The sequence below is a fragment of the Pararge aegeria genome, chromosome 18 (genome assembly GCF_905163445.1).
Source record: "Pararge aegeria chromosome 18, ilParAegt1.1, whole genome shotgun sequence".
In the NCBI taxonomy this organism is placed as follows: Eukaryota; Metazoa; Arthropoda; class Insecta; order Lepidoptera; family Nymphalidae; genus Pararge; species Pararge aegeria.
In genome coordinates this window covers 955,114-968,073 of record NC_053197.1, presented here as the reverse complement: position 1 = coordinate 968,073, position 12,960 = coordinate 955,114, and the positions used below count along the sequence as shown (strand labels likewise).

The following is a 12,960-nucleotide window of genomic DNA, read 5'->3' as shown; positions in this document are numbered from 1 at the left end:
TTAAACTAAAGCTACGAGGTTTCCAAGCGCGCACTGGTCTAAGAAAAGCCCACAACAACTTAAGCAAGGTATTTTTTTGTTATCACCATCTCACAGTCGAGCTAACGTTTAGCTATGACGTTGGAGCAATTCATACCCAAACTTTTTTATCATACATGTAAAAGTGTGAAGATGTACTGTAGATTAATATTTATTATAATATGTAGAATGTAGTCGAAATTTTAATTCGCTACTTTCTCCCGAGTAAATAATTAGAAAACAATAAAATAACGCTAAAGTTTGAAACCTTAGAAAAAGAAACACTTAATCAGTTTTAACGCCACAAAATGACAAATGACTTAAATGACAAAGCTGTTTCATTTTCTAATACGCTACCAATAAATCACATTTCCATTGAAACCTCGAAATAATATAAATCAACAAAGCATTGTTCGTTAAAAACGTATCGTTCAACGTTCGTAAATATTTATTGTACTTTATCAAATGCGCGTACATTCATATGCCTTTATTGTATCGATTTAGGTAAATATCCACCTAGATAAAACATCAAGGTCAGTTATTAAGGCTATGGCAGACATACCTAACTCGTTAACTATTTCATAGCGTGGCGTGTTTCCCGTAATTATGTCAAGTTTAATGAAATAAAAATGTGTTGGTACCACCTATATTTAATTAATTGCATATATGTTATGTTTTAAAGCGGTGATAGCGCATTGAGTACGAGCTCGACTTCACTTTCCGGAAGCCGAGTTTGAATCCCGGCACGCACCTCTAACTTTTCTAAGTTATGTGCGTTTTAAGTAATTAAAATATCACTTGCTTACACGGTGAAGAAAAATATCGTGAGGAAACCTGCATGATGACATGATTTTCTGTATTGTTGCTATGCTCCTATTTACCTTAGCGTTATAATATTTAGCCTTCCTCGATAAATAGGCTATCCAACACTGAAAGAATTTCTTAAATCGGCCCAGTAGTTCCTGTGATCATCGCTTTCAAGTAGACAAACATACTCTTCAGCTATATATATATATATTAGTATAAGATTTATTATTTTTGGGAATAAAATTATGAATTCTCAAATTTTCTGTTCCGGGGATCGAACCCAAGCCCTAACACTTAAAACCACAGCGCTCCCGCTGAGAAAGGCAGTTCGTGGGCAAAAACAAAAATCTATAAAAATACACAATAGCGGAGTTAAAAGCTATAGTTGAGTAGTATCGTCCATTTATTTAAAAGCATGAACCACCCAAGAGGTTAAACGTTAAGTTATTAAAAATAAAACTCACGACACACCTATCTATACATTATAGTAAATTACTGAACAATTTCGTACGCCCAAATTAGTTATAACTATCCAATTTTTAAACGAAAATGACTTGTTTTTGAAGTGTAGCTACCAGTTAGTGATAATGCCGACCGATTTTCCAATTGACTTAAAGACTTTACAAGCGGCGATCACTTGATACTTCCCACGTACCAACTCCAATTATACAAAAAAGGTTTGTGTCGAATGTGAACCTCTGTTCCATTCAACTTATTTCAAGTCATCGTTAATATTTAGGATGTATTTAGACCATAATAACGACGGCCGAGTGGCGCAGTGAGCAGCGACCCTGCTATCTGAGTCCAAGGTTGTGGGTTCGATTCCCACAACTGGAAAATGTTTGTGTGATGAATGTTTTTCAGTGTCTGGGTGTTTTTCTGTATATTATAAGCATTTATGTGTATTATATTCATAAAAAAATATTCATCAGCTATCTTAGTACCCATAACACAAGCTACGCTTACTTTGGGGCTAGATGGCGATGTGTCTATTGTCGTAGTGTATATATTATAATAGAGTTGTCAACACCCTTCGCCTCCAGCGGGTGTCGTACGAGGCGACTAAGGGAATATAACGGAGAACGGCCATCAGCGTCCTCTCTTTATGACTACAGCCATCCACTGCGATCACCAACCCGTCTTGCCCAGCGTGGTGATTATGGACAAAGCCTCCCGTTGGGAGAGGCCATTAGTTCAGCATTGGACTGTTATAGGCTTTTGATAAATTACTTTCGTCACTTCACCCCATTACCGGCCCACAGAACACGGGTCTCCCCCCACAATGAGAAGGGGTTAAGGCCGTAGTCGATAATAAGTTTCATTTATCTTTCAATGTGTGATCCTAAAAGTGGTATCACATTTCTTCTCATTCTCTCGGATGATTATATTAAATCCTTCACCTGGAGCTTAATTTGTAGGTCATCGAGTTGTTCGTTTACATAGCTTTAATATGTTCATGACACCGACCAGTCTGTCACCATTCGTGATTACTATCAGTCTGACAAGACTGGAACTAGAGCTAAACTAGGAAGTAGAAGAATATGCTTATGGATTAATAGAAGCCGAAGTCAAACTAGAAGCGGTGATAGCGCATTGGGTAGGAGCTTGACTTCACTTTCCGTGGGCCGAGTTCGAATCCCAGCACGCACCTTTAACATTTCTGAGTTATTGGCGTTTTATTTAATTAAATATCACTTTTGCTGCTTCAATGGTGAAGGAAAACATCGTGGGAAGTGGGAAAACCTGCGTGCCTGAGAGATCGACATAATGTTCTCAATGGTGTGGGGAGTCCACCAGTCCGCACTGGGCCAGAATGGTGGACTACGGCCTTAACCCCTTCTCACTGTGGGGGGAGACTCGTGCTCCGTTGTGGGCCGGTAATGTGTTGATGTGATGAAGTCCAACTAACTCAAAAAATGGATACATAAGCTTGCGAGAATATTTACGCAGGCCCATAAAAGCAGAGGATATTGTCGCGTTGCGTTTTATTGTGATCTAACTGCGGGGTGAGCTGCGGTCATCATCTGAATTACACAGTTGGCCACTCAAGCGCAACAGCCTTGAGATACGTGCGCGCCGCCACCAGTGACCAGTGCGGGCTCTGGGGCAATAAAACAATGAAATTCGTTGCAATGGGAGCTTTTGTTCGCTGGCTGATTTACAATACTGAATTATTATTCTTGTGTAACTCGCCGTTTGTTTTATAGTTTGCATATTGGACTACGGATCCTGCAACTTTTCATTTTATAGTAAAAATTTACGAACCAAGCATATGGCCCACCTGATGGTAAGTGGAAAACCATCGCCTATAAACAGAGCAACACTGCACGGGGCATGCGGCTGCAACATGACGCCCTGTATCGTGGCGTGAAATTAAAATTACAAAATGATATTTTGATAAAAGTATAAAAAACCCCGACTTTTAATAGTGTCCATATTCTTCTAGCTCTTCTTAAGCTTTTATTTGATTTTAACTATATTGAAGGAGTTCTGAAAAAAATGTACCCATCCATCTTGAATCGATTTTCATCAAACATATATATATAGTTAAGAACATTCTCGTCGAAAAGTCGTCGACGTCAAAGTCAAATGGCGGCATAACGTAATAGCTCCGTATAAAAAATTAAAATAATATCAATATTATAAGAATGTTAAAAAAATACCTCACAGAGCTTTTATTCCGTAAAAGATTATTTTGAGCATTCCCAAAAAATCGGTTTCCTTACTATACGATGTCTTACTTGAAATTCATAAATATAATATGACGGCTTTAGAGCCTCCGAGTTGTTTTTTTAAAGAGTGACGTCTGCGATACTGACGTCACTAACTTCAATATTTCCGTCCATCACACACCTTCGCGCCGACATATATTTAATTAAAAAAAAATTGCTCCGCCCAAACTGGGTGTACATACGTTACATTATATAAATAGATTTTTTTTTAATATTGTATTATAAATGCAACATTGAATAAATTGAAATGGAACACTCCCGACTAATCCACCTTTCAAACAGAAAACAAAAGCAAAATCGTTTCATCCGTTGGGAGCTACAATGTAACTGACACACACACAGACACGTCAAACTAACACTCAGTATTTTTTGCGTCGGGGGATAAATATGCGTGTTTGTTTTCCAGAGGCAAAGACTGCCGCAGCAACCTGTACCTGCTGCCCACGGGAGAGATCGTGTACTTCGTAGCGGCAGTTGTGGTGCTGTTCAACGTGGAGGAGCAGTGCCAGCGGCACTACACGGGGCACACGGACGACGTCAAGTGCATCGCCGTGCACCCCAACAAGCTGGTCATAGCCAGCGGCCAGTGCGCGGGCCACGACAGGCTCGACGCCAGGGTGAGGATAATCAAGAGCAAATTATTTCTGATAGCCTAGTTGGTTAGGACTTCGGGCCTCAGTTTTAGGGAGAGTTCGATCCCTGCTACGCACTCTATCGATGTTTATATACATATCTATATAAATACATATATATATCGATACGAATGCATGCTGGAGAGTTCCCCGTAATGGCATCTACCAATCTTCAAATGCATGTCAAATTTGAATTTGATTCCCTTCGGGTAATTACGTATCTCGCGAAAGCAATGCGACAGGCGTAAAACTTGCAATCACTTTTCCATACAATAAATAAACGAAATGTGACGTTTGACAGCAGTGATTCCAAGATTTACGCCTGTCGCAAGCCTGTCGCGAGATACGTAATCACCCTGCCGGTACGCACATCTCACTTACAAATTATAAGTTAGGCGCATTTTTAATTGAAGCCATTAAAATATCAGTTGCTTTAAAGGTGAACGAAAATCATCATCGCGAAGAAACCTGCATGCCTATACCAACTAATGTTGTCAAAGGAGTGTCAAGCCTACCATTCTGGAGTTGGCCAGAGTGGCGGCTGACCTAAACCCTGCTCATTCTGAGAGGACGCTGTAGTGGGCCGGTAATGGGTCATATTGATGGTGATATAAACATCCCCTCCCCAGCCTCACGTGCGCGTGTGGAACTCCGTGTCGCTGGCCACGCTGGCGGTGATCGGCGCGGGGCACATGGAGCGGGCGGTGGCGTGCGTGACGTTCTCGCGCGCGGACGGCGGTGCGCTGTTGGCCTGCGTGGACGACGGGCCCGACCACACCATCTCTGTGTGGGAGTGGCAGCGGGACAAGCACTGCCTGGCCGAGACCAAGGTAACGAGACAGAGAAACTCTATCCCACTGATTCCCACTCCCTTCTCTTAAATATAGTTCAAAGGGTACATAACACGATAATATTTATTTATTTATTCAATTACAATGTCATATAGGTAACATAATTATTATATTTTCAAAAGAGAATGTCAATATAACGAATGTAAATACATTTGAAATGGAACCCTGTGAGGGCGCTGTAACCAGATTAAGAGGCGGACTTATTATTGTCAATATTAAATATTCTCATTTAGGAAGTCGTTTATTATATAATTAGCTTTCTCCAGCAAGTAATTTTTTAAGGATTTTGTAAATAAGTTTATACTTTATTTTCATGTTATATGTTCCGGGATTTTGTTGTAAATTTTTGTGCACATTGGGTTTGCGCTGGGTCGGTGCTGTAGATTTTTTAAAAAGATAGCGGTAGGACCAAGTCTGTTTGCGCTTGCGCCGCTATGTATCCTGCCGGGGCATGTCTTGAAATAATAATAATTGTAATCTGGGATTTGTTCATGTTTCGACCCAGTTGCATTCTTGGAAACCAACCAAGCATCGTCCAGCTACTCAATTTAAAAGTGACGTTGTCAGTGTAGTATGTCGAAATACCAACAAAATGAACACGAAAGCGGGTACTCAGATTCTACCCGTGACATCAAACATGACATCTCGTACCTACGCAGTCCCGTCGAGACCACGATCCATGCAACTGGGTCAAAATATCGACCAATCCCAAAATATTATCGTGGTATGTAAACGTTAAGAGTGAGATTTTAAACTAGGGGCTTCTTTTGGGAGTGATAATGAAGGGAGATAAATACCAAGAAACTAAACTGTCTAATTTATATCTTATGGAATTTTTATGCACACAACAATCACACGGGACGGATCGAAACGGGTCTCCTAGGGATGCTCCCGTGTCGGACGGAACGGACGGGTTTTCGTCTGACACGGGAGCCTCCTTAGGAAATTTTGACTTTACAATGAACAATTGCCGAAATAACTTTTAAATTTTAAAGTAATTGCATGTAAAGCATGTTCTTCGGAGATAGCACACATGATCCATTTCACGTTTTAATTTTACTTAATATTGTTTCGTAAAACAAAAGTACCAGGCATACATAAACTCTAACAACTCTATTTTTCCCTTAGTGTTCGGTCGACACAGTGGTCGCGGCGGAGTTCCATCCGCTAGACCGCAACCAGATAGTGACGTGCGGGAAGAGCCACATCGCGTTCTGGACGCTGGACTCGTCCAACGTGCTGTACAAGCGGATGGGAGTGTTCGAGACGCGCGACAAACCCAAATATGTTACGTGCCTTGGGTTTAATCATAATGGTAAGCCAATGTTACTAACTTCCTTTTTTTTTGCAAGTAAGACAGTACATAAATGCCTTTACTTCTGAAGCCTATGGTGTCTTTATCTTGCGGCTCGGGGGACCTCTTTATGTGTGTACTTTGTAGTACAATGGATGTGCCTTGCTTAAAAAATCATATATTCAGTACTGCTGATTTTAAAAGAGAGGTTGATAGAATATGAAAACACGAAAAACTAATTGATTGACATCATATTCCTGTTTATTTTTTGTTTTTGTGTTATGCTAAAAAGCTTAAAATAACATACATTTTTGCCGCGAGTGATCTGCGTGGATTTGGTTTGCTTCTCGGATACAAGTAGCCTTATAACACTCTAATAATTTAAAAACAATCTCTGTGCAACAATCTCACGCTTTTATATTGTAAGTCTCGATAGTGCAAATTTGAAATGCCTATTAAATTCTACCGGAAGAGAATTCTCTGGATTGGATTATTTACCAAGTTCTGTTTTTCTCGGTAACACCGGTTCGGAAACAAAGAAGTGATAAATACATATGAGAATTTTAATAAATTAACGTTTGGCCTTCCAGGAGACGTAATCTCAGGGGATTCCAACGGCAATATCATAGTTTGGGGCCGCGGTACAAACACGATACAGAAACTAGTCCGGGGGGTCCATGAAGGGGCAGTGTTCAGTCTCTGCAGCCTGAAGGATGGTGGCGTGGTGACCGCGGGCGGCAAGGATGGCAGGCTGGTGCTGTTCGACGGAGACCTTAATGCCACGGGCACGGAGAATATAGTAAGTGCCAAACCCTACCAGAAGTAGAATTGGTTAGACCTGCAAGTCTTCACCCTTGACCTTACCATCATTTCCTAGATACCTAGACGTGCATCCAAGGGTTTTCACATAGAATTAAGAACGCACAGAAACCGTGTACACGACTAAATTGAAGCACCATGAACCACTCCACTTTAGTAGTATTTCTCGAACAAACGGTTAGTCACTTTCCCACTTATGATATTAAGAAAGGAAGTAATGATATGTGTCCGCCCAGATCGAAGGTCACTACGGCGGAGTCCGCGTGGTGGCGGAAGGCCGGGGACGACAGCTGTTCGTGGGCACCACTAGGAATTGCATTCTACACGGAGACTTGCAACTTGGCTTCGTGCCCGCTGTACTGGGTGAGAATTCATTCTGCCAATAGAAATATAATTTTATCAGTGTGCAAACTTCAATCTAGGTGATTTTACTACATGCTTCATACTAGTGTTACAGAAAATTTATAATGTTTATATTAACGCGAACGAAGTCGCAAGCAACGGCTAGTTACTAGTGATAAACGACTAAGACACCAAGAGCTAGCTCTGCATCGTTCGAGTCTATGTAGGACTGGAGTTTATCGAAAATACACTCGTATTTATATCAAAATACCCACCAACTCAATGTCATGAACATTGGTTGTTACTTAATAATCAAATATAATTTTAATTGTTTCTTGAAAACTATCTATTAACTAAATAATAATTATTAGCGTCTTTGTAAAAATCCTAATCAATTTAATAAAACTTCTGGCAAATATGAATAAATTTACACAAACCAAGAGAGCATAAATCAAATCACACATACATTAAGTCTTTGGGGAGTGATGAGGTGGTAAGTGGGCTGTTATAGCCTTATAGGTTACCGCCAAAGTCTGCCATCAGACAATATATTAATATTTGGGTTGTACAGGCCATGTGGACGAAGTTTGGGGTCTGGCCGCGCACCCGACTCTCCCGCAGTTTGTGTCGGCTGGTTGGGACCGGCTCCTTCAGCTTTGGGACGGCCTCAGCCACTCTACTGTGTGGAGCAAGGACATTGAGGTTTGTACACAAAAACAAACATCTGGAATTCTAATTTGAATAATGTATTTTCTTATTTGCATCTTCGTTTCTATTTCGCACCGCAAGTATCTGGAATGCCCTTCCATCTTCCATTTACCCCAGTAACTGCAATATGAGTATCTTCAAATCAAGAGTGAAAATACATCTTGTAGGCAAGCGCGCTCTAACTAAGGCATCACTTATAAACGACTAAGGAGGTATCTTTGCATCGTTCGAGTCCATGTAGGACTGAATTGCGCCCGTATTTATATCAAAATACCCACCAACTCAATGTCATGAACATAAGTTTAATTTTTTACCCCACTTTATAAAATTACCAAGTAACATTAGCGTTCGTCTGTATAAATATAAAAAAATGGACGACTGACGAACTTTCGCCATCGAGATCACGAAAGTTGCATATCTGGGGCACGTGCTTAAGGTACGAGATAGGAGCTCCTTCAACTTATTATGATGGGAAAAAGTGCAGGAAGAAGCAGTTTAACTTAATATGTTGAAAGACGCATGCCCTGCTTAGTGTTTCCATGTTTATAGGAAATGGTTTTTCACTTATCATCAAATGGGCCATCTAAATAAATAAATATACTGCTACAATACACACATTTCCATCTAGCCCCAAAGTAAGCGTAGCTTGTGTTATGGGTACTAAGATGACTGATTAAAATATTATCGAAATCGATAATATTTTACAGTATCTGGTAAATACTTATAATATAATATACTATATATTATAAGTATTTATCGATAATATTTTTATAGTTACTTATAATATTATAAAGATCAAAACCCAGATACTGAAAAACATTCATGTTCATCACAAAAACATTTTCCAGTTGTGGGAATCGACCCCACAGCTTGACTCAGAAAGCAGGGTCGCTGCTCACTGCGCCAGTCGTCTGTCAAATTATTGAGGGTGGTACTTAATGGGTCTGTGTTGTATTTCAGGAGCGCGCCCAGTGCGTGGCGTGGTCGGGCGACGGCTGCGTGATCGCCGTGGGCTGCACCACTGGGAAATGGCTGGTGTTCGACCCGCACTCGCGGGACCTACTCGCCGCACATCACGATGGGTGAGACACGTGGTTTTACTCCGTCATACACTGTTACAGACAACCATTCCTACCTACCTACTAACTGTAGCCCAGTGGAGCTGGACTTCATTTTCGGGGGGCCGAGTTAGAATCCCAGCACCTCTAACTTTTCTAAGTTATGAGCGCTTTAAGTAATTAAAATATCACTTGCTTCAACGATGAAGGAAAACATCGTGTGGAAACATGCCTGAGAGTTCTACATAATGTTCTCAACGGTGAGTGGAGTCCACCAATCCGCAGTTAACCAGCGTGTCCACCACGCTTACGGCCTTAACCCCTTCTCTCTGTGAGGGGAGAACCGTGCAGTGGGCCGGTATTGGGTTGATATGATGATGATGAAACGCAATCAAAATAGTTCATACATATTATGTCGCCTCATCTCCTGTATAGCGAGATAATTATCTCTACCCGTTACTTGTCCTACATCCTAGATGTGCGCGGCGAGAGAGAATAGAATAGAAGAATGTCTCTACCGATGACAACCTTTTAAGGGCCCAAGTCTGCCATTGCAATTGCGTCTATGGTCGATCAATACCCACAAGTGCTAATGAAAAAGAGATTCCTACTAACATAAAAACTTTTCTAATTTTCATAATAGCAAGCATTTAAAAAGAAATGTATTAGCATCAAACAGACGGCCTACCTGATATGTTTAAAACTATTGCCTATAAACAGTGCAACACTTCGCATGGCATGCAATAAACACGTCGATACTGCAGTGCCTGTTGTGTTAATCCTCATGTATCTAAATGATGTTCAAAAAGAGCAATCTGCTGAGTTTCTTGTCGGCTTCATCTCGGTAGAATCTGCCTGCCGAACTGGTAGTAGAGTCACTACAAACAGACAGACTTGATGTTTCAAAAGTGCTTATAAACTAGGCCTACTATCAATAATTGAATTTTGAGTTTTTTGTGCCTATGATTACACCGCCAACCTTCGACAAAAACACAAAATTACTATTGGATAGAAGCAGATACTTTGCGGAAATCCATGTCAACTTGACTTGACTTAACAATTATTCATTGTAAAATCAACATCTCCTGAGGATGCTCGGAGCGAAACGTGCGTAGAGGGTACATTTCCGAAGATCTGTTTGGTGTAGAGTATAAGGTTTGAAGAAAAAATAAATACCACCATACAGATTCTCCTGCTTTACGAGGACTATAGCAAATTAAGCTTAATTTTCATAATACACAAAATTTATTTCTAACTTATATATGTTTCATCCGACCGTAACAGTACCGTTATTTCTCTTGTACAGCACGGAACCGATCCAAACGATCCAGTACTCGCCGAACAACCTGTTCGTAGCTATTGGATCCCGGGACAACTTCATCTACATCTATCAAGTTGACGACAACGGTTCCCGATACTCCAGACTAGGAAAATGTCTCGTAAGTACCCTCAGTTTTAGAATCTTTCGATTATAGCAACACTTAACAGTAATAACATAAACAAATAAGTATTTTACGGTACTACCTACATTTACACATTTGAATTTGGAATATTATAACACTCGTAGTCGTAAGTACCCTCACTTTAATATTTTTATCAATTCACTTACTGTCACTGAATAAGCATACATTATCCATAAACACATTTTGAAGTGAAACTTTTTTTAAATATTTAATGCTGAACACAGAACTTTTTTTAAATATTTAATGCTGAACACAGAAGAAGATACAGAAAACGTGTACATAACTAGCATCAAAAACCAATCCACTTTAGAAGTGTTTCTTGAACAAAAATTAATTTGTCTATGGAATCATTTTGGACATAAAACAAAGAAGTTTTACTTATTTTGCGTAATATCAGGGATACACAAACCTTTATATTATATTTTAGCATTTTTCATTGATATTGAAATTTGTCGATCACACCCTAATTTTGTCTTTAATAAGTTTACCGAACGGTTTCGAAAATATTCGGACATCGACCGAAACACTTGTGTGTAAAGCCGAAGTGTGTATTTTGCCAAGAATGTACAACTTAAGCGCCCCGGATCTACGAATTAAAAAGCCGGGGAAAAACTTTGCATTGGTGCATTTCACTTATTTTAAATGCCTAGATAATGAAAGATATGTTTTAGGGATTTCCCTAGTTAATGATATTATACTCATTCAAAAAAAGAACGAGTCGCTGAACTCCCTACAACGGACCTAAAAGTCCAGCAGGGAAAAAACTTAACAATGCAACCATGCGATGCGTCTTGGATGAAGACTTCTGTAGTTTAACAAGGTGCTTTATTTAAATACCTAAACAGGCATGGTGACTAATTTTGAAAAACTGTCTTATGAAGTATCTGCATATCCATGAGATTGTTGATATAAATTGCAAATTATATTTTAACAAAATTGTATCCCGCGAAGACGCTTGCCGCGTGTCATGGCCGAACTTATGACGTCATAAGCAAATTCGACCTTCAGTAAGTCCTTGTCGCATAACTAAAGACTTAGCAAGTAATCGTTTGAAATAATTGATATACGTAGTGATTTTCGAAGTTCAGGGGGTCAAAATTATGTTTATATAGACGTGACGTCATAATTTTGAGTTAGGTGTTTCACTAGATTTTGTAGTTTATTTTATTGAAAAATAATATCAATCTAACTTAGAATATAAATAAAAAAAACCTTTTTCATAAAACATGAATCATATATCATTAGATAAATACAATATTTTAGCCATTCTTTGTTACAGTCACCATGCCTATTTGACCTAAGGCTGTTTTCCCGGTTTCCTCCTCTAGATCCGTGGCTGTGTCTCAAGATAGTTATAAACTCTAAAATAACTATGTTATTAATATTTTAAACAACAATTATTTGACTCATTTCATGCGTCTTAGTGCACGGAGAGAAAACGTAGAAGGGTAAAGAAATCGCCAAAAAGTCAGTCAGTAGTTAGTATTAATTAGGCTTACTTCGTAGTGCTCTTAGTTAGTGCATGTATACCGCCTTCTTAATTAAAGCTCTCTTTGTTATATTATGAAAATTAAGCTTAATTTGCTGTACCCCGCGAAAAGAAGGTCTTAATCTTTACGGTGTAATTTATAATTCCTTCAACACTTCACACCAAACAGATCTTCAACAATGTACCCTCTACGAACGTTTTGCTCCGAAACCGAAGCATCCTCAGGAGATGTTGACTTTACAATGAATAATTGTTGACTTTACATAACATTATCTAAAGATTGAAGAAATTATAAATAACTCCGCACAGATTCTCCTGCTTTTCGCGGTGTATAGCAAATTAGGCTTAATTTCATAATATATCATGGAATTCCGCAAACGCCTGCGTCAGGCTTCTACCTAATACTTTTATTTAATACTTTATCAAAGTACCAATAATATAAAAAGTAGCCCATATTACTCTCCGTCCCATAACTAACGATGCCAAAAATCCAGTAGATTGCTTACTAAGTTAGGACGTAAAGAATGGACAAACTAACATACACACTTCCGCATTGATAGTATTGATACATTTTTAAGTGCCAAAATTATATAAGCGTTTAGTGTAAGTACAAAATTAACCGCAAATATAAATTTGACTCATTTAAAATAGCTTAATTTTTACCAAATAAACCCTTTTCCTTTAGAGGATTTCTAATATAAATACCTACCGTTTAGAGTACTGAAAAAAGCTTTCCAACTAAATAAT

The 12,960-nt window shown here is 39.2% G+C and overlaps 1 protein-coding gene across 2 annotated transcripts in view; it reads left to right on the top strand.

Moving 5' to 3' along the window:
* The window catches only part of LOC120631347 (echinoderm microtubule-associated protein-like 2), a 91,660-nt gene that overhangs the window by 74,381 nt on the left and 4,319 nt on the right, over nucleotides 1-12,960 (top strand). For both annotated transcript variants that reach the window (XM_039900861.1, XM_039900860.1), the window contains 8 exons: nucleotides 3,964-4,174; nucleotides 4,819-5,019; nucleotides 6,169-6,355; nucleotides 6,925-7,133; nucleotides 7,390-7,516; nucleotides 8,067-8,197; nucleotides 9,164-9,285; nucleotides 10,568-10,700. In XM_039900861.1, the coding sequence (XP_039756795.1) occupies nucleotides 3,964-4,174; nucleotides 4,819-5,019; nucleotides 6,169-6,355; nucleotides 6,925-7,133; nucleotides 7,390-7,516; nucleotides 8,067-8,197; nucleotides 9,164-9,285; nucleotides 10,568-10,700 (1,321 nt within the window). The remainder of the gene's footprint in view (nucleotides 1-3,963; nucleotides 4,175-4,818; nucleotides 5,020-6,168; nucleotides 6,356-6,924; nucleotides 7,134-7,389; nucleotides 7,517-8,066; nucleotides 8,198-9,163; nucleotides 9,286-10,567; nucleotides 10,701-12,960) is intronic.